Here is a 22420-nt window from a genome sequence, read left to right on the forward strand (position 1 = left end):
CCAAGTACAGATGGAACGAAGACTCACACATCGTGAGAACAACACAGAAAAACCGGGTGGGAAGGAGCCTCGAGTGGGCAGAGGGGGGCTTCACGGGTGAGGAAACAGCCTTGGGGGAACTTCGCTCAGGCGGCCCGGAGGCGCGGAGGGCAGGCCTGCGCCCGGGGGACGCGGCGGCCCTGGGCGCCACCGGCAGCGGGCGGCGTGCGCGAGGCCGGAGCCCGGTGCCGCCACGTCCGAAGGGGTGCGCGGCCCGGGAGCTGCGCGCCGGGCAGACGCCCGAGACCCCGCGGGGCCGGGCCGCCACCGCCGGGAGCGCCGAGCCCAGGTCGCTGCCTCACGCCCGGCGCCGCCCCGTTCACCCTTAGCCCGGAGCTCCGCCACCCCGCCCACGGCGCCCGGCGAGCACGCGGGGAGCCTGTCTGCGCGGCGGGGGCGTGAGAGTCCGCCACGGCCCACAAAGGTGAGGTCTTGTTTCCGGGGACGTTTTAGGGAAGAACACTCGTCCCTCCCCCTGCCGGTCAGGTGAGCCCGGCTTCTTCCGCTCCTCGTGGATTTGGCCGGAGTCGCCTCGTGAGCTGTTGCCGCCGCCGACTCTGAGGTCTCGCCGTGTGGACTCGGGGGTCCGGAGGTCCCAGGCCGCGAGAACGTCACCATGGTGGGTCCCACCCGTTTCTGGAAGGCTCCGGTTGGCGGCGGGGAGGGCGGGCCGGCGTCGGGCCGCTGGGAGCGGGGTGCGGAGGGAGAGCGGTGGGCGGTGCGCGGGCTGCGGTGCAGGCACGGGTTCCGGGCCGGGTCCTGCAGGGGTCTTAGGGCGCCCAGCCCGCGGGGAATCCGCGGGTTTCCGTGTACTCGCTCCTCAGCGGTGTAGGAGCGGGGGGCGCACGGGGCGCGTCGGGGACGGCGTAGTCGCCGGTCCTCGCGGCCGCTCACCACCCCTCAGTGTCCTACTCCCGCCCCAGACCTTGCCTCCACGCCCCTCATCCCCTCCGTCGCACTGACACTTGGTTTTTATTAAAAATGCAGTGGATGCAGAAGAGCGCTTATGTAGCACGTTTAAGTATAAACCGTATAAGGAACTCTCGTTTATCTGTTTTTCACTTTAAGAACACGTCTGTGTTCTCCTTGAACCTATATTTCCAGGAGCCACTCAGAGGTAAACAGTATCTAAATTATGCTTGCTTGTTTTTATGTTTACTCCTTATGTTTATATTACAAAACTGCTATTTTTTTCCTTTTTGCTTCTGTTGTTGAGAATAATTCTTGAATGGGAACATGTTTTGTAAATAGTCACTTTTCAATTAGTTTCTAACGAAAACAACAGCATAAAAAAGTTTATAATCTGGTAATAAGTTGTGATACTCTGGTCTCAGTGCCATTAGTCCCCTTTCTCTGTCACTTTCCATTTTCTCTTTTTCCTTTTCATTGTATTTTTATTTTTCATGTCTGTCTACAGTCTTTTTGCTTTAGATTATATATACGTTTGTGTAAATTAAGTCTTTTTATTTATCAGTATGTGCGGTGGCCAGCTGTTTATAATTTTCTTTTCTAGGCTTTCCTAGAAAACCTTGGCTCCCTTGTCTGGACTCCCGATTCTGTTTTATTTGTCTCTGTTTCTGTTTTTATGCCTATAAGCGTAGTAAGTATTAAAGCGATTACCTGCTAGTAAAAACTGGTTTCTGAGAGTTAGTAAAACTAAAGAAAAACATTAATGAAAATCTATCTAGTATACCAGCTTTGGGGATCATGTTACATGTACGTGGTTTAAAAAAAAAAAAGAGTAAAATGTTGTCCGTGAAATGTGTGCTAATTTCCTTTTACTGCTGTGAAAAATTAATACAAATTTAATGGCTTGAAACAACACAGATTCATTCTCTTATATTCCTGGAGATCAGAAGTCCAAAAATGAGCCTTACTGAGCTAGAATCAAGGTGTAGGTGGGGCTGTTTTCCTTCAGGATGCTCTAGTGGAGAATCTCGTCCCTTTTTCCAGTTTCTAGAGGTTGGCTCTTGGCCTTCCTTCTCTTCAAAGCCATCAGTGTAACATCTTCAAATCTGCCTGAAGAGAAGGGCACATCTCTTTCTCTTGACAGTGATCCTTCTGCCTCCCTCTTATAAGGACCTTGCAATTATTTTGGGTCCTTGTGGATAATCCAGGATAATCTCCCCATCTCAGGATCTTCGATGGCATCTGTACAGTCCTTTTTGCCATGTGTGGTAACACATTCATGGGTGTGGGGGAATTAGAGCATGGTAATCTTTGGGAGGGAGGGCATTCTACCTACAACAAAAAGTAGGTCTGCCTCCAACTGTGTTACCTAATTCCCTAGCTCAGTTGAGAAACAACCACTGTTAGAACACAGTTTCTTAGATAATCATTCAGATATTTCATATGAATGTGCCAGTATATATGTCCTCTGACCTCCCTCTTTTTATAGAAGCAGTATGCTAGACACGCTCCTAATGCCCCTTGCTTTTTTTCTTCTACCTGATCTTAGACATCAATCTACGTGAGTACACATAGATCTACCTCTTGCTTTTTTAACAGCTGACATCCTATTGTTTGCTTTTACTGTAATTTATTTACCAGGTCTCTGATGGACACTTAAGCTGTTTCCATCCTTTTGCTATTACAAACACTGCTGCATTGATTATTATTTGTTTTGTACATGTGTAAATATGTCTGTAGACTAAATTAATAGAAGTAGGATTCCTTGATCAAAAGACGTGCAGTTTTTATTTTGAAAAGAACTATCAAATCACCTTCCAGAAGATTGTACCAATTTACATCCCGCTTATTAGTGAGACTACTAACTCACCCACAGTGTCACTAATGCAGTGTGAATAAATAATTTTTAAAAATCTTTTTTATACATTAAAAATTATAGTTGATTGAGGTTTTAATTTACATTTCTTTTAAGGTAGAGCACACATCTTTTCAAAACCTAAAAGGCATTTATCTATACTCTTTCTTGTGACCTGTTTTTATTTTAGGTTACTAATCTTTTTCTCATTGATTTCATAATGGTGCGTGTTGCATTGTAGGTGCTTATTAAATATCTGTTCATCTGAGCTTAGCCCTAGCCCCTTTTCTTATTCTATTGAAGAGACTCTTATCTCTGTGGCTTTAAAGTACCTCCTTTAACCCCACGTTATCCCAAATTTGTATCTTCAGCCCAGACCTGTTTTCTAGGTGCCAGACTCATAACTTTATTTACTTAGTTTACATCTCTACTTAGCAGTCTCCAGGGCATCTTAAACCAGTGGCTGAAAGTGGGTTCTTGATGCCCCCTGTCTCCATGTGCCAATTCCTGTCTTAGTCAGTGGGAGTTCTGACCACTTGGTTGCTTTGTTGCAAACGTGGGAGTCATACTGGACTCTTCCCTTTCCCTCACCGTCCATAGTCAGTTCTGTCATTCTGTCTTCAAAATGCATTTCATACCTTGCCATTTGTCTCCATCTTCACTGTCACCCTGGTTGTGCCACTCAACTGTCATCTTTTTCTTAATGACCTCAATACTTCAGTAGTCTTGCTTCTTACTGTATCTCTGTCCAGATTGTCCTATATACAGCAGCTCACATTATTCTTAAAAAACCAAGTAGGTCTCAAGTCCTCGGGGAGTCTCTTCCTGATTTCCCAAAGTTAGGTACGCCTATTATATGGTGGCCATTTTCTGGCCAGCACTTACTAAGTTATATAGTTATTCATGAGATAACTAGATTGTAAATTACGTAGTTAGGATATAACTAGACTGTAAGCAAGTCCACGTCTGTTTTTAATCCTGGAACCTCACTGCCTATTTTAATATATGGTAGTGTGTGCTCAGTAAGTTTGTGGGTTTTTGTTTTTTTTGGTCAGTGAACATTAGTATAAGATAGAGGTGTTAAGAGTGGTAGCAGAAGAATGGGAGAAATGGTTAATTCTGACTAGGTATCGATGGGTAAGTCAGGAATAACATAAAGTTGAGCCTGATGTTAGATTTTTGCATGAAAGGTAAAGTCGGCATTAGAGAATTATTAAGATATTTTCTTAATGTTAAGGAGAGTATTGTTTGTGAGCCTTTAAAATTATTTTTATATGAGGTATTTCACACGATTTTAAAGAACTTTTTAAAATATTTTTTACTCATAGTAGCTCAGTGTACAGTATACAGTAAAATATTCACTTGGGTCAACATCCCACTTTCTTTTCTTTCCTTCCAACTATTATTTTCAACCCAGTAGAACATGTTTGTAGTCTTCAGGGAGCTGCAATGTAGGAGATAAGCACACGTGTGGAATTAAATGACTGGTCAGTGCAGTATGTTAAGTGCTATGGGAGAAACGCTACCCAGAGAGAAAGGATACTGAGATGTGAAATGGTTACATATTTGTGGATGTCTTCACAAATATGTGAACTGGAAATGGTCCTTGAAAATCGAATGGGATTTAGCAAGGCTTATGTGGAGAACAGTTAAGTTCCTTTCTGGATGCTCTAACTATGTATTTGTCATTGACACTTGGCGTTGGCATCAAATTTATCTGTTAAGCAAAGGAAATGCCCTAGGGTTCTTCAGGGTAGAGTGCCTGCAAAAAAATGGTGCAGGTTCTGTTAATTAGTTCATTACATTCCTGTTATGTCTTCGATGTTAAGTGACTTAGTATATCATATTCTAGAATTTATTTTGTGCTTTAGGGTATTTGGAGTTTAAGGTATTATATACTGTAAGCTTTCTCAGTTGTAGGCATGGCTTTACTCCTCTACATTTTTTTTTTTAAGTATTCATATACCTTTGTGTACCTTAAGTGTGTTTGGTGAAATGATCATTCTTCTAGGTTTCTAGTTGAATTGGGCAGTCTAAATGACACTTTTGTTTCTAGTTGAGCCTAGATTCTTTGATGGCTTTGATACTATTTTAGGAAAAGTTCCATTTTGTTATTTATGATTTTAACAGGAATATTTAAAGCATATTGCTCCTGAAATACCCCTCTTTGTTGCGGTGTTGTTTGAATAAACTACTTGTGTGTTTTCTTTGTTACTCTGAAGTATGAATCCAAAGACTAGTTTATAATGAATTTTCTGAAGTAATCACTAAAGATTGTATGTAAGAGAGACTTTTAATATCAGTTTTCTTTTTTTGTTTTTTTTTTAACATCTTTATTGGGGTATAATTGCTTTACAATGGTGTGTTAGTTTCTGCTTTATAACAAAGTGAATCAGTCATACATAAACATATGTTCCCATATGTCTTCCCTCTTGCGTCTCCCTCCCTCCCACCCTCCCTATCCCACCATTCCAGGCTGTCACAAAGCACCGAGCCAATATCCCTGTGCCATGCGGCTGCTTCCCACTAGCTATCTACCTTACTACGTTTGTTAGTGTGTATATGTCCATGACTCTCTCTCGCCCTGTCACAGCTCACCCTTCCACCTCCCCATAACCTCAAGTCTGTTCTCTAGGAGGTGTGCGTCTTTATTCCTGCCTTACCCCTAGGTTCTTCATGACATTTTTTTTTCTTAAATTCCATATATATGTGTTAGCATATGGTATTTTTTTTTTCTTTCTGACTTACTTCACTCTGTATGACAGACTCTAGGTCTATCCACCTCATTACAAATAGCTCAATTTCGTTTCTTTTTATGGCTGAGTAATATTCCATTGTATATATGTGCCACATCTTCTTTATCCATTCATCCGATGATGGGCACTTAGGTTGTTTCCATCTCCGGGCTATTGTAAATAGAGCTGCAATGAACATTTTGGTACATGACTCTTTTTGAATTTTGGTTTTCTCAGGGTATATGCCCAGTAGTGGGATTGCTGGGTCATATGGTAGTTCTATTTGTAGTTTTTTAAGGAATCTGCATACTGTTCTCCATAGTGGCTGAACCAATTCACATTCCCACCAGCAGTGCAGGAGTGTTCCCTTTTCTCCACACCCTCTCCAGCATTTATTGTTTCTAGATTTTTTGATGATGGCCATTCTGACTGGTGTGAGATGATATCTCATTGTAGTTTTGATTTGCATTTCCCTAATGATTAATGATGTTGAGCATTCTTTCATGTGTTTGTTGGCAGTCTGTATATCTTCTTTGGAGAAATGCCTGTTTAGGTCTTCTGCCCATTTTTGGATTGGGTTGTTTGTTTTTTTGTTATTGAGCTGCATTAGCTGCTTGAAAATTTTGGAGATTAATCCTTTGTCGGTTGCTTCATTTGCAAATATTTGCTCCCATTCTGAGGGTTGTCTTTTGGTCTAGTTTATGGTTTCCTTTGCTGTGCAAAAGCTTTGAAGTTTCATTAGGTCCCATTTGTTTATTTTTGTTTTTATTTCCATTACTCTAGGAGGTGGGTCAGAAAGGATCTTGCTGTGATTTATGTCATAGAGTGTTCTGCCTATGTTTTCCTCTAAGAGTTTGATAGTTTCTGGCCTTACATTTAGGTCTTTAATCCATTTTGACCTTATTTTTGTGTATGGTGTTAGGGAGTGATCTAATCTCATACTTTTAAATGTACCTGTCCAGTTTTCCCAGCACCACTTATTGAAGAGGCTGTCCTTTCTCCACTGTACATTCCTGCCACCTTTATCAAATATAAGGTGTCCATATGTGCGTGGGTTTATCTCTGGGCTTTCTATCCGGTTCCATTGATCTATCTTTCTGTTTTTGTGGCAGTACCATACCGTCTTGATAACTGTAGCTTTGTAGTATAGTCTGAAGTCAGGGAGCCTGATTCCTCCAGTTCCTTTTTTCGTTCTCAAGATTGCTTTGGCTATTCGGGGTCTTTTGTGTTTCCATACAAATTGTGAAATTTTTTGTTCTACTTCTGTGAAAAATGCCAGTGGTAGTTTGATAGGGATTGCATTGAATCTATAGATTGCTTTGGGTAGTAGAGTCATTTTCACAATGTTGATTCTTCCAATCCAAGAACATGGTATATCTCTCCATCTATTTGTATCATCTTTAATTTCTTTCATCAGTGTCTTGTAGTTTTCTGCATATAGGTTTTCTTTCTCCTTAGGTAGGTTTATTCCTAGCTATTTTATTCTTTTTGTTGCAATGGTAAATGGGAGTGTTTTCTTTATTTCACTTTCAGATTTTTCATCATTAGTATATAGGAATGCCAGAGATTTCTGTGCATTAATTTTGTATCCTGCCACTTTACCAAATTCATTGATTAGCTCTGGTAGTTTTCTGGTAGCATCTTTAGGATTCTCTATGTATAGGATCATGTCATCTGCAAATAGTGAGAGCTTTACTTCTTCTTTTCCGATTTGGATTCCTTTTATTTCCTTTTCTTCTCTGATTGCTGTGGCTAAAACTTCCAAAACTATGTTGAATAAGAGTGGTGAGAGTGGGCAACCTTGTCTTGTTCCTGATCTTAGTGGAAATGCTTTCAGTTTTTCACCATTGAGGATGATGTTTGCTGTGGGCTTGTCATATATGGCCTTTATTATGTTAAGGAAAGTTCCCTCTATGCCTACTTTCTGCAGGGTTTTTATCATAAATGGGTGTTGACTTTTGTCGAAAGCTTTCTCTGCATCTATTGAGATGATCATATGGTTTTTCTCCTTCAATTTGTTAATATGGTTTATCACATTGATAGATTTGCGTATATTGAAGAATCCTTTCATTCCTGGAATAAACCCCACTTGATCATGGTGTATGATCCTTTTAATATGCTGTTGGATTCTGTTTGCTAGTATTTTGTTGAGGATTTTTGCATCTATGTTCATCAGTGATATTGGCTTGTAGTTTTCTTTCTTTGTGACATCCTTGTCTGGTTTTGGTATCAAGGTGATGGTGGCCTCGTAGAAGGAGTTTGGGAGTGTTCCTCCCTCTGCTATATTTTGGAAGAGTTTGAGAAGGATAGGTGTTAGCTCTTCTCTAAATGTTTGATAGAATTCGCCTGTGAAGCCATCGGGTCCTGGGCTTTTGTTTGTTGGAAGATTTTTAATCACAGTTTAAATTTCAGTGCTTGTGATTGGTCTGTTCATATTTTCTATTTCTTCCTGATTCAGTCTTGGCAGGTTGTGCATTTCTAAGAATTTGTCCATTTCTTCCAGATTGTCCATTTTATTGGCATAGAGTTGCTTGTAGTAATCTCTCATGATCTCTTTTATTTCTGCAGTGTCAGTTGTTACCTCTCCTTTTTCATTTCTAATTCTATTGATTTGAGTCTTCTCCCTTTTTTTCTTGATGCGTCTGGCTAGTGGTTTATCTATTTTGTTTATCTTCTCAAAGAACCAGCTTTTAGTTTTGATCTTTGCTATTGTTTCCTTCATTTCTTTCTTCATTTATTTCTGATCTGATTTTTATGATTTCTTTCCTTCTGCTAGCTTTGGGGTTTTTTTGTTCTTCTTTCTCTAATTGCTTGAGGTGCAAGGGTAGGTTGTTTATTCGAGATGTTTCCTGCTTCTTAAGGTGGGCTTGTATTGCTATAAACTTCCCCTTAGAACTGCTTTTGCTGCATTCCATAGGTTTTGGGTCGTTGTGTCTCCATTGTCATTTGTTTCTAGGTATTTTTTGATTTCCTCTTTGATTTCTTCAGTGATCACTTCATTATTAAGTAGTGTATTGTTTAGCCTCCATGTGTTTGTATTTTTTACAGATCTTTTCCTGTAATTGATATCTAGTCTCATGGCGTTGTGGTCAGAAAAGATACTTGATACAATTTCAATTTTCTTAAATTTACCAAGGCTTGATTTGTGACCCAAGATATGATCTATCCTGGAGAATGTTCCATGAGCACTTGAGAAAAATGTGTATTCTGTTGGTTTTGGATGGAGCGTCCTATAAATATCAATTAAGTCCATCTTGTTTAATGTATCATTTAAAGCTTGTGTTTCCTTATTTTTTTTCATTTTGGATGATCTGTCCATGGGTGAAAGTGGGGTGTTAAAGTCCCCTACTATGAATGTGTTACTGTTGATTTCCCCTTTCATGGCTGTTAGTATTTGCCTTATGTATTGAGGTGCTCCTATGTTGGGTGCATAAATATTTACAATTGTTATATCTTCTTCGTGGATCGATCCCTTGATCATTATGTAGTGTCCTTCTTTGTCTCTTTTAATAGTCCTTATTTTAAAGTCTATTTTGTCTGATATGAGAATTGCTACTCCAGCTTTCTTTTGGTTTCCATTTGCATGGAATATCTTTTTCCATCCCCTTACTTTCAGTCTGTATGTGTCTCTAGGTCTGAAGTGGGTCTCTTGTAGACGGCATATATAAGGGTCTTGTTTTTGTATCCATTCAGCTAATCTTTGTCTTTTGGTAGGAGCATTTAGTCCATTTACATTTAAGGTAATTATCGATATGTATGTTCCTATTCCCATTTTCTAAATTGTTTTGGGTTCATTATTATAGTTCTTTTCCTTCTCTTGTGTTTCTTGCCTAGAGAAGATCCTTTAGCATTTGTTGTAAAGCTGGTTTGGTGGTGCTGAACTCTCTCAGCTTTTGCTTGTCTGTAAAGGTTTTAATTTCTCCATCAAATCTGAATGAGATCCTTGCTGGGTAGAGTAGTCTTGGCTGCATGTTTTTCTCCTTCATCACTTTCATTATGTCCTGCCACTCCCTTCTGGCTTGTAGGGTTTCTGCTGAGAGATCAGCTGTTAACCTTATGGGGATTCCCTTATGTGTTATTTGTTGTTTTTCCCTTGCGGCTTTTAATATGCTTTCTTTGTATTTAATTTTTGACAGTTTGATTAATATGTGTCTTGGCGTATTTCTCCTTGGATTTATCCTGTATGGGACTCTCTGTGCTTCCTGGACTTGATTAACTATTTCCTTTCCCATATTAGGGAAGTTTTCAACTATAATCTCTTCAAATATTTTCTCCGTCCCTTTCTTTTTCTCTTCTTCTTCTGGAACCCCTATAATTCGAATGTTGGTACGTGTAATGTTGTCCCAGAGGTCTCTGAGACTGTCCTCAGTTCTTTTCATTCTTTTTTCTTTATTCTGCTCTGCAGTAGTTATTTCCACTATTTTATCTTCCAGGTCACTTATCTGTTCTTCTGCCTCAGTTATTCTGCTATTGATCCCATCTAGAGTACTTTTAATTTCATTTATTGTGTTGTTCATCGTTGCTTGTTTCATCTTTATTTCTTCTAGGTCCTTGTTAACTGTTCCTTGCATTTTGTCCATTCTATTTCCAAGATTTTGGATCATCCTTACTATCATTCTGAATTCTTTTTCAGGTAGACTGGCTATTTCCTCTTCATTTGTTAGGTCTGGTGCATTTTTATCTTGCTCCTTTATCTGCTGTGTGTTTTCTGTCTTCTCATTTTGCTTATCTTACTGTGTTTGGGTCTCCTTTTTGCAGACTGCAGGTTCGTAGTTCCCGCTGTTTTTGATGTCTGTCTCCAGTGGCTAAGGTTGGTTCAGTGGGTTGTGTATGCTTCCTGGTGGAGGGGACTAGTGCCTGTGTTGTGGATGAGGCTGGATCTTGTCTCTCTAGTGGGCAGGTTCACGTCTGGTGGTGTGTTTTGGGGTGTCTGGCCTTATTATGATTTTAGGCAGCCTCTCTGCTAATGGGTGGTGTTGTGTTCCTGTTTTGCTAGTTGTTTGGCATAGGTTGTCCAGCACTGTGGCTTGCTGGTCATTGAGTGAAGCTGGGTGCTGGTGTTAAGATGGAGGTCTCTGGGAGATTTTCGCCGTTTGCTATTATGTGGAGCTGGGAGGTCTCTTGTTGACCAGTGTCCTGAAGTTGGCTCTCCTACCTCAGAGGCAGAGCCCTGACTCCTGGCTGGAGCACCAAGAGCCTTTCATCCACACGGCTCAGAATAAAAGGGAGAAAAAGTAGAGGGAATTAGTAGAAGTATGAGGAAAGAAAGAAGGAAAGGAGGGAAGGAAGGAAGGAAGAAAGAAGCAAAGAAGGAAAGAAGGCAAGAAGGAAAGGAGGGAGGGAGGAAGGAAGGAAGGAGGGAAAGAAGGAAAAAAGACAGAAAGAAAGAAGATACAGTAAAAATAAAAGTATAATAAAGTTATTGAATTAAAAAATTATTATTTAGAAAAAAAAAGGGACGGATAGAACCTTAGGACAAAGGTTGGAAGCAAAGCTATACAGACAAAATCTTACACAGAAGCATACACATATACCCTCACTAAAAGAGGTAAAGGGGGAAAAATCATAAATCTTGCTGTCAGAGACCACCTCCTCAATTTGGGATGATTCGTTGTCTAAGGGAGGGAAGGAAGGAAGGAAAGAAAGAAAGAAAAAAGAACGAAGGTAAAGTATAATAACGTTATTAAAATTAAAATTGATTATTAAGAAAAAATTAAAAAAACCATGGACGGATAGAACCCTAGGACAAATGGTGGAAGCAAGACTATACAGACAAGATCTCACACAGAAGCATACACATACACACTCACAAAAAGAGGAATAGGGAAAAAAATCATAGATCTTGCTCCTGAAGTCCACTTCCTTAATTTGGGATGATTGGTTGTCTATTCATGTATTCCACAGATGCAGGGTATATCAAGTTGATTGTGGAGCTTTAATCCGCTGCTCCTGAGGCTGCTGGGAGAGATTTCCCTTTCTCTTCTTTGTTCTCACAGCTCACCGGGGCTCAGCTTTGGATTTGGCCCTGCCTCTGCGTGTAGGTCGCTGGAGGGCGTCTGTTTTTTGCTCAGACAGGACGGGGTTAAAGGAGCCGCTGATTCGGGGGCTCTGGCGCACTCAGGCCGGCGGGGAGGGAGGGGCGCGGCGTGCGGGGCGGGCCTGCGGCGGCAAAGTCCGGCGTGACTCTGCACCAGCCTGAGGCCCGCCGTGCGTTCTCCCGGGGAAGTTGTCCCTGGATCCCGGGAACCTGGCAGTGGCGGGCTGCACAGGCTCCGCGGAAGAGGGGTGTGGAGAGTGACCTGTGTTCGCACACAGGCCCCTTGGTGGCGGCAGCAGCAGCCTTAGCGTCTCCCGCCCGTCTCTGGGGTCCGCGGTTTTAGCCGGGGCTCGCGCCCGTCTCTGGAGCTCCTTTAAGCAGCGTTCTTAAACCCCTCTCCTCACGCACCAGGAATCAAAGAGGTAAGAAAAAGTCTCTTGCCTCTTCGGCAGGTGCAGACTTTTCCCCGGACTCCCTCCCGGCTAGCCGTGGTGCACTAACCCCTTCAGGCTATGTTCAAGCCGCCAACCCCAGTCCTCTCCCTTAGCTCCGTCCGAAACCGAAACCGAGCCTCAGAGCCTCAGCTCGCAGCCCCGCCCGCCCCGGCGGGTGAGCAGACAAGCCTCTCGGGCTGGTGAGTGCCGGTCGGCACCGATCCTCTGTGCGGGAATGTCCCCGCTTTGCCCTCCGCACCCGTTGCTGTGCTCTCCTCCGAGGCTTCGAAGCTCCCCCTTCCGCCTCCCGCAGTCTCCGCCCGCGAAGGGGCTTCCTAGTGTGTGGAAACTTTTCCTCCTTCACAGCTCCCTCCCACTGGTGCAGGTGCTGTCCCTATTCTTTTGTCTCTGTTTTTTCTTCTTCTTTTTTTTTCTTTTGCCCTACCCAGGTACGTGGGGAGTTTCTTGCCTTTTGGGAGGTCTGAGGTCTTCTGCCAGCCTTCAGTAGGTGTTCTGTAGGAGTTGTTCCACGTGTAGATGTATTTCTGGTGTATCTGTGGGGAGGAAGGTGATCTCCGCGTCTTACTCTTCCGCCATCTTCAAGGTCCAATACCAGTTTTCTTAACCGGAATATTTCTGTTGTGCCAGAAACTTTTGAAAGCTTCTGTTATTCAGAGTAGTCTGTGATGCTTATGAAAAAAATGTATTTTTGTTGTATCTTTGAGAGTTTAATTTGGTGCTTTTTGAAACATAAAATACTGAGTTTTAATTGAAAATACATCTTAAATCCCTCTCCCCCCAGTTTTGTTATATGTTTACATTCTGTACATTTTTATGAATTGTCAGATGTTTTACAAAATAAATTTGGACAATCCCTGATTGATGGAGATTAATTGCTTTTTAATTAAGAGATACTTAGCTTGAGTAGACCGTAATTAATAGATTAATTTTCATTGATAGGGTTTTACTTCACTTTTCCCTTGTTGAAGTATTTTGTTGGTTCTTATTTTTTAAAGTAATATATTGAAACATAAAATTGTTTTGAAATTTAATATTTTATGATACATGTTTCTGTGCCTTATTATATATTTATAACATGCCTTGAGGCAACCTTTTCATGAATAAATTATAATAAGAAATCATAGTCTACTGTTGAGTCAGAATATAAGTTGTTTTTTTGTATTTTCTTTGTACTAAGTCTCGGAGGTTCTTTAACTGAGATCTAAAGCTGTGCAGACATTTTTATACTCCAATGGTATCAGTATTTCTTGTTCTAAAGAAAGTTTTTAAATCTTTAAAGGAAATTTTTTTTAGACTTGGACATACTGCTGAACCGTTACACAGCTCTGTAACTTAAGTTTTACAGCTTCAGAAACCATCTTTTTTTCTTGAGATTTTTGTGACCTTGTTTCATTTTTTTAAGCATTTTATTTGTTGGAATAAAGATATCTTTTCAAAGAGATCTTTGCTTTATTTTTTGGTCTTGCATTAGTTATCCCTTTAACATGCTATCCCGCAATTTATCAACTTAAAACAACAGAATTTATTATCTCATACTTTTTCTGGGTCACAGATCAGGATCCTTACCTGGATCCTCTCCATCAAGGTTTCTCACCAGTTTCAGTCAAGGTATAACCTGAAGCTGTGGTTTCATCTCGGCACAGCTGTGGATGATCCATTTCCCAGCTCACTCACATTTTTCTTGTTGGGATTCAGCTCCTCGTGGACTGCTGGACCAAGGGCCTCTGTTCTTCAGTGCCTGTCCGCCGAGGCCTCTCTCAGTTACTTGTCACAGGGGCCCCTGTGTATGTAGGGCAGCTCACTACAAGCCAGCTGGTCTCCATCAGAGTGAGCCAGAAGAGGGCAAAAGAGAGCGGGCAAGACCGAGCCCGGGTCCTTTCATAACCTAATCTTGGGATTGATAGCTCATCGCTTTTGCCCCAGGCTAGTCAATAACGTGAGCTCACGCTCAGGGAGGGGGTTACAGGTGGGCGCAAACAGACTTGCTTTATGTTTGCTGGGCACACTTCATGCACAAAAGTTCCTTCTCACACCTTCCTTTCTCCTTCCTCCCTCCCCGCCACATGTGCAGAGAGACACACAAAAGAATGCACATACTCTTATGATGGTTTCACACTTTATACTCCTATACTTGTAACAGCTTCCAGGGGCATCCTGGGTTTCACACTTGGAGTTAATCTTCTCTGGTCAGGTTTATCAAGAAGTGAGCAGTAAATATTAAATATTTCAGTAAATATTTGTTGGTGAAATGAGTACATGTGTGAGGTGGTCATTTTAACTAATTCTGCCTGGAGAGTTTTACAAAGGAAGTGACTTTGAGCTACGTCTTGTCAAAGGACAAGTAAGGAAATGGATTTTGCAGGCAGAGGTAGCAACAAGTATAGTCTCCAGATGTAAATAAACAGCAAGGTATATTCTAGAATTGGTGAGAAGTTAGTAAGAATGGGATGAAGGATCTTTGGAAGAATGGGATATAATGCTGGAGAAGTAGGTTGGGGTAGATTGTTTTCCACGTTAAGGATTTAGGGCCTGAGTTAGTGCAGCTCTTTAGCAGGGGAGAAGGACTTTACTAATTAGTGTTCTAGGAAGATAAGCTCTGTCACTTCCAATGAAAAAGAACTAGCAGTGAGAACCTAAAGGCCATCCTAATCATGAAAGATCATGAGACTGAATTAAGACAGTGACAGTAGGTTTGAAGAGAATATTCTAGAAACATGACCTTTTTGAGAATTAGGTATGTTAGCTAATGCCTCTTTTTCTTCTGTAATCCTGTATTTTTTCTGAGAATAAAGATTATATTTACTAACCGCTTATGTAATCCTCCCTTACATATAATATAGATGGAATATGTGTTTTGATTTTCTTTTCCACTTCTCACTGGCTGGAGTGTAGACCTGCTTTTAAGCCATTTTGAACTCTGGATAGATACACGGTTACAGCCTAAGGATAGTAGGATAACAAGGTGGAAGGAGTTTGGATCTCAGGGCTTTGTGGAACAGAACCTCCAGCTCCTTTTTACATGAGAGAGCTAAGCTTTATCTGGGTTAAGCCACTACTTTTTGGCTTTCTATTATAGGGAGCCAAACAAAATTCCTAAGTAATATAGGTCAGATATAAGATACAGAATTATGTAGGAATAAAAAGTTACTGAAATACTAGACAACTAGTTTAGAGGACCTAGTTAACTGGCATAAGGGTTGAATGGGATGTGCTAATTTCGAGATGGCTTATATTATTTCCTCTGTTCCTCATCTCCTGTGAGCCCAAGTTTGATTTGCTTTATTCACTGCCCAGCGTTCCACGCGTAGCTTCTGCAGTCGGGCTCGCATTAACATCCTGTGTTCCTTCTGCCCTCTTTCAACTTTCTTAACTTTGATGCAAATTTCCAACCGTGAGTCTTCTCACTATCTGCATTCTTTGTATCTGCTTTGAAGCTGGAACAGTTGAAGAGCTGGTTCATTGACTCTGTGCCTTTCTTTCTGTTCTTACATTAATGGAGAATAGTTCTGAATACAGTTGACCCTTGAACAATGCAAGGTTAGGGGCACTGATCCTCCATACAGTCAAAAATCTGCATGTAATTTATAGTCGGCCCTCCATATATGCAGTTCCTCCATAACTGTGGATCATGTAGCACTGTAGTATTTACTGTGGGAAAAAAATCAATCTGTGTTTAAGTGGACCCATGCATTTCAAACCGATGTTCAAGGGTCAACTGTATGTATATCATTTCTGTTAGGAGCATGGAAACAAAGACTTTGAGTCTGGCGTTTCTCCTGATTCGTAGTGTAGTATTTCTGACTCACAGTATTTCTGTTATATTACTGTTTTAAATTTTTATTTATAAAGAAAATTTTTTGAGAGAAGTCATTTATGTATCTGATGTGTGTGCCATATGTTTCTCTACATTTTAGCCTAAAGCACCAAAGGGAAAAAGTGTAGAACAAGAAAAAAAAGTCATCCATCCATACAGTAGAAAAGCGGCTCAAATTACGAGAGAGGCCCACAAACAAGAAAAAAAGGAAAAGTAAGTGTCTTCATTGTTTGTATTATGCATTGGTGAAAAGCCCTTTTATATATTTATTCCTAATCAGTATTCCCTTTCTCTTCCTTTAATAAATGTCTAAGTATGTTCTGTGCACTAAGGTAAAACAGTGAACGAGGATTCAGCTCTTAAAGCTTACCTAAAACAGATATATAAATATAAATGGATTGTGATGCGGGCAGTGAAGGAAAATTTTAAAGGATTATGGGATACAGAGTGAGGGAGAGGTTCTGTTTTACATAAGACAGTCGTGGAAGGCTTCTCTGAAGACCTTACATTTGAGCAGAGAGCTGAAAGGTGTGAGGCAGTGAGCCATGCAGACATATATTAGGCAAGTAGGTTAAAGTGCCCATTAGATGTGGAAGACAAGAGATAGAATGGGCAGTTGAGTGTCCTGGGTCTGGGGCTCAGAGGATAGGTTAGGGATGTAGACACAGATTTGGGAGCCATCAGTGTCTAGCTGGAACTCGAAGTCATGAGACTGGATAAGATCACCTACCAATTAAATGAAGATAAGAGAGAGAGAGGAGCATCAAGGATTGAGTCCAGAGGCCCCTACCATTCAGAAGTTGGAGAAATGGGGAGGCTCTGACAAGCAAGCCTGAGAAAGAGGGAAAAAAAGATAGCGTTTCAAAGAGAAAACACTGATCAACCTGTGTCATTTGTTGGATTAACGCTGAGAATTGATTTAGTAATTTGATTTAGTAAAATGGAGAGCACTGTATATATATATATTTTCTTGCATTGTTTTCTTAGTTGTTGCTCTGGAAATTTCAATTCACATCTTAAAACTGAAAACAACCTAGTTCAGGTTAATGTCAAGTTAATTTCAATAGTATAGAAAAAACTTGCTCCACTATAGGTCCATGACCCCTTTCTTTGTACTATTATTGTCATATAAGTTACATCTTTATATACCGTAAGCTTATAATTTCATAATTATCATTTTTATGCAGTTATCATAAGTTAGGACAAGAAAAGTGTTACAAACAAAAATACATTTATACTGTCTTTTCTATTTATTTACCTATGTAATTACCTTTTTTCATTGGTGCTCCTTATTTTTTCATGTGGATTCAGATTACTATTTACTGTCCTTTCATTTTGGCCAGAAGGACTCCCTTTAGTGTTTCTCATAAGGCAGGTCTGAAAATGACAAGATTCTCTCATTTTTGTTTATCCGAGAACGTCTTTAATTTTTCTTTCATTTCTGTAGACTGTGCTTCATTTTGCAGTTCCACTGTGTATAGAATTCTTGGTTCATAGCCTTCCTGTTCAACACTTGGAAGTCACCCCTTGGCCTTTGGCCTCCAGGGTTCTGATTAGGAGTCAGCTGTTAATCTTATTGAGGATCCCTTGTATGTGATGAGTCACTTTTCTCCTGATCTTTCAAGATATCCTCCTTGACTGTCAGTAGTTTGACAATGATAAGCCTAGTTGTGGATCTCTGAGTTCATCCACCATGAAGTTTGTTAAGCTTCTGAGGCATGTGGGTTAATGTTTTTCATCGAATTGGGAAATTTGGGGCCATTATTTTTTCAAATATCCTTTTGGTCCTCTCTCTCCTCTCCTGTGACTCCCATTATGCATATGTTGTATGTTTCTGAAAGGGTGTCCCCTTTCTGTTGCTCAGATCGGATAATTTCAACTGACTTGTTCTGATATTTGCTTGTCTTTGTCCAGAGGTCCAACCCTCTGGACTACCTCAGGAACAGTTTCTATTGTATGCTATTTTTAACCCCTGAGTATGGGCCCTACTTTCCTGTTTGTTCGTGGCTCTCCTAATTTTTTGTACTTTTTTGTTCAAAACTGGACATTTTAAGCAGGTTGACAATCTTGTTAATCAGACATGCCCTACCCCCAACCTCAGTCAGGTTTGCTGTTGTTGTGTTGTTGCTGTTTGCTTTGTGACTTTCCTGGACTAATTTTGTAAAGCCTTTTTGTTGTGTGTGGCCTTTGCAGTTTCTGTTGAGTTAGTGGTCAGCTAATGTTTGGACAGGGATTTCTTTAATTGCCTTCAACTAATGAGTCAGCCTTTATTGAGGGGCTATGTTAGTCTGTTGGATATGCTTTCAGTGCTCCAGTAGGCAGTTTATAGACTTCATTTCTCATTTGCACAGAGCCTCAGGGTTGCCCAGAGGTGAGAGAGTAGGACCTTCTCAGATCCTCCTTTGGTACAAACACAGTCCTGAATGTACATATATCATTCTAGATTCCCAGGAGTATGTTGGAGCTAGCTTTTCAAAGCCCTCTATGGGCTTTCCATTCCTTAATTTTTCCTTTTAAATTTTTTTGGTCAGCCTTTTGTTAGCCCCCAACTGGTAATATCACTCAGGCAGCTGCTGTGTTAGACAGCTGCTGCTGAGATTGTTTCTGAGAAACAACCTGGGGATAGGGCTGCTTCCACAGAGTTAGCTCTGAGTTAGATGAAATAAAGTAATTCTGAGAACGGAGCTGTTCAGTCTGCTGCTGGTTGGGTCAGATGGTGACAACTCTCAGGATGAAGCTTTTGGGGAATTCCAAACCCAATCTGTTCTAGTGGCTGCTAGGAGGATGGCTTTTAACAACTACCATAAGTTGCTAGTCTATTGGTTTTCAAGTCTACTGCAGAGCTGGGAAGAGGGGGATGGGATTAAAACACCATAGAGATTACTCTTCTTACTGAGATTGGGTCGTTTTTCTTGAGTAAATAAATGGACCTTGGATTGTTATAAGACTGGTTAATTTTTATACTTCTGAAAAGGTTGATTTTGACAAGTTTTATCAGTGTTCTCTTGCTTTTATGGAGGAGTAGATTTTTTTAAGTTCTTATTCTGCCATTCTGAAAATTGGCCTATATTCTTCTTCTTTTTTTTTTTTTTTTGCTGTACTTGGGCCTCTCACTGTTGTGGCCTCTCCCGTTGCGGAGCACAAGCTCCGGACGCGCAGGCTCAGCGGCTATGGCTCACGGGCCCAGCCGCTCCGCGGCATGTGGGATCTTCCCGGACCAGGGCACGAACCCATGTCCCCTGCATCGGAAGGCGGACTCTCAACCACTGCGCCACCAGGGAAGCCCCTGGCCTATATTCTTGATGTGAAGAATTCATAGGAAAATTTTCTTCTTAGGAAAATTAAATATGTGTATGCTGCCCCTTCTTTTCTCCCCTTCCTATCCCTTAGCCACCCTTCTCTGATCAGCATCCCGCACTGTAATTTGCCTATTTTCCCTCCATCTGTGGGCTCTGAGAGTCCCCAGGAACTGCTATGGGATCAAATTTAAAAATTCCTTAAAATGAAGTTATGAAATCAAAATAGAAATCATCATTTAGATTATTTTAGAATAGCCTTAGCACTTTTTTTGGGGGGGTGGGGTTTGGAATATAAAGAGTACATCTTCATCTTATTTTATTTTTATTTATTTATTTATTGGAGTAAAATTGCTTTACAATGTTGTGTTAGTTTCTGCTGTACAATGAAGTGAATCAGCTATATGTATACATGTATCCCCTCCCTCTTGGACCTCCCTCCTCCCCTTGCACCAACATCTAGGTCATCACATAGCACCGAGCTGAGCTCCCTGTGCTATACAGCAGGTTCCACTAACTATCTGTTTTACAGATGGTAGTGTATTTATGTCAAACCTAATCTCCCAGTTCGTCCCACCCTCCCCTTCCCCCACTGTGTCCACATGTCCATTCTCTACGTCTCTGTCTCTTCTTGCCCTACAGATAGGTTCACCTGTACCATTTTTCTAGAATCCACACATATGCGTTAATGTATGATATTTGTTTTTCTCTTTCTGGTTTACTTCACTCTCTATGACAGACTCTGGGTCCATCCACATCTCTACAAATGACCCAATTTCATTCCTATTTATGGCTGAGTAATATTCCATTGTATATATGTACCATATCTTCTTTATCCATTCATGTATCATTGGACATTTAGGTTGTTTCCATGTCCTGGCTATTGTAATTAGTGCTGCAGTGAACATTGGGGTACATGTGTCCTTTTGAATTACGGTTTTCTCAGGGTATATTCCCAGTAGTGGGATTGCCTGGTCATAGGGTAGTTCTATTTTTAGTTTTTAAGGAACCTTCATACTATTCTCCATAGTGGCTACATCAATTTACATTCCCACCAACAGTGCAAAAGGGTTCCCTTTTCTCCATACCCTCTCCAGCATTTATTGCTTGCAGAATTTTTGATGATGGCCATTCTGACCGGTGTGAGGTGATACCTCATTGTAGTTTTGATTTGCATTTCTCTAAATTAATTAGTGATGTTGAGCATCTTTTCATATGCCTCTTGGCCGTCTGTATGTCTTCTTTGGTGAAATGTCTATTTAGGTCTTCCACCCATGTTTTAATTGGTTTTTTTTTTTTGATATTGAGCTCCGTGAGCTGTTTGTATATTGTGGAGATTAATCCTTTGTCCTTTGCTTCATTTGCAAATATTTTTTCCCAGCCTTAGCATTTTAATGAATGCTACATACATTCGCATACTAGCTGATAGAAACCAGCACTTTCATTGTTAAATATTGATTCCTTGGCCAAGGCCAGTAGGGGTTAGCTGCTTTATAGTGATTTGGCTAGAAGTTTTCTTGAAAAGAATAGTCAAGTGCTGGGCTTCCCTGGTGGCGCAGTGGTTGAGAGTCCGCCTGCCGATGCAGGGGACGCGGGTTTGTGCCCCGGTCCAGGAGGATCCCACATGCCGTGGAGCGGCTGAGCCCGTGAGCCATGGCCGCTGAGCCTGCGCGTCCGGAGCCTGTGCTCCGCAGCGGGAGAGGCCATAACAGTGAGAGGCCCGCGTACTGCAAAAAAACCCAAAAAACAAACCGAACAAACAAAAAGAATAGTCAAGTGCTATGATAGTATACTCGAATTTTCTTTCTTTTTTGTAAGGGAGGGTCTTTTTTTGTAATTAAGGGTTATTAGAATAATATTGTTTTAAAACAGTAGTTTTCAAACATCAGTTATCTATGTATCACTTTCATGAATTTTTTGTTTTTTTAACATGTTTATTGGAGTATAATTGCTTTACATTGTTGTGTTAGTTTCTGCTGTATAATAAAGTGAATCAGCTATACATATACTTATATCCCCCTGTGCCCTCCCTCTTGCGTCTTCCTCCCACCCTCCCTATACCACCCCTCTAGGTGGTCACAAAGCACTGAGCTGATCTCCCTGTGCTATGTGGCTGCTTCCCACTAGCTATCTGTTTTACATTTGGTAGTGTATATATGTCAATGCTTCTCTCTCACTTCGTCCCAGCTTACCTTTTCCCCTCCCTGTGTCCTTAAGTCCCTTCTCTATGTCTGTGTCTTTATTCCTGTCCTGCCCCTAGGTTCTTCAGAACCATTTTTTTTTACATTCCATATATACGTGTTAGCATATTGTATTTGTTTTTCTCTTTCTCACTTCACTCTGTATGACAGATTCTACGTCCATCCACCTCACTACAAATAACTCAGCTTCATTTCTTTTTATAGCTGAGTAATATTCCATTGTATATATGTGCCACATCTTTATCCATTCAGCTGTCGATGGACACTTAGGTTGCTTCCATGTCCTGGCTATTGTAAATAGAGCTGCAATGAACATTGTGGTACATGACTCTTTTTGAATTATGGTTTTCTCAGGGTATATGCCCAGTAGTGGGATTGCTGGGTTGTATGGTAGTTCTATTTTTAGTTATTTAAGGAACCTCCATACTGTTCTCCATAGTGGCTGTATCAATTTACATTCCTACCAACAGTGCAAGAGGGTTCCCTTATCTCCACACCCTCTCCAGCATTTATTGTTTCTAGATTTTTTGATGATGGTCATTCTGACCAGTGTGAGGTGATACCTCCTTGTAGTTTTCATTTGCATTTCTCTAATGATTAGTGATGTTGAGCATCCTTTCATGTGTTTGTTGGCAATCTATATATCTTCTTTGGAGAAATGTCTATTTAGGTCTTCAGCCCGTTTTTGGATTGGGTTGTTTGTTATTTTGAAATTGAGCTGCATGATCTGCTTGTAAATTTTGGAGATTAATCCTTTGTCAGTTGCTTCATTTGCGAATATTTTCTCCCATTCTGAGGGTTGTCTTCTCGTCTTGTTTAAGGTTTCTTTTGCTGTGCAAAAGCTTTTAAGTTTCATTAGGTCCCATTTTTTTATTTTTGTTTTTATTTCCATTTCTCTAGGAGGTGGGTCAAAAAGGATCTTGCTGTAATTTATGTCATAGAGTGTTCTGCCTACGTTTTCCTCTAAGAGGTTTATAGTGTCTGGCCTTACATTTAGGTCTTTAGTCCATTTTGAGTTTATTTTTTTGTATGGTGTTAGGGAGTGTTCTATTTTCATTCTTTCACATGTAGCTGTCCAG

General features: G+C 40.9%; 1 protein-coding gene across 1 annotated transcript in view; it reads left to right on the plus strand.

Moving 5' to 3' along the window:
* The first annotated feature begins 185 nt into the window (after positions 1-185).
* The window catches only part of TMA16 (translation machinery associated 16 homolog), a 44152-nt gene continuing 21917 nt past the window's right edge, over positions 186-22420 (plus strand). The window contains exons 1-2 of the mRNA XM_082653849.1: positions 186-658; positions 15945-16057. Coding sequence (XP_082509975.1) covers positions 656-658; positions 15945-16057 — 116 coding nt within the window. The 5' untranslated portion in view covers positions 186-655. The remainder of the gene's footprint in view (positions 659-15944; positions 16058-22420) is intronic.

This window comes from Grampus griseus (genome assembly GCF_964374135.1).
Source record: "Grampus griseus genome assembly, chromosome: 4".
NCBI classification, from domain to species: Eukaryota; Metazoa; Chordata; class Mammalia; order Artiodactyla; family Delphinidae; genus Grampus; species Grampus griseus.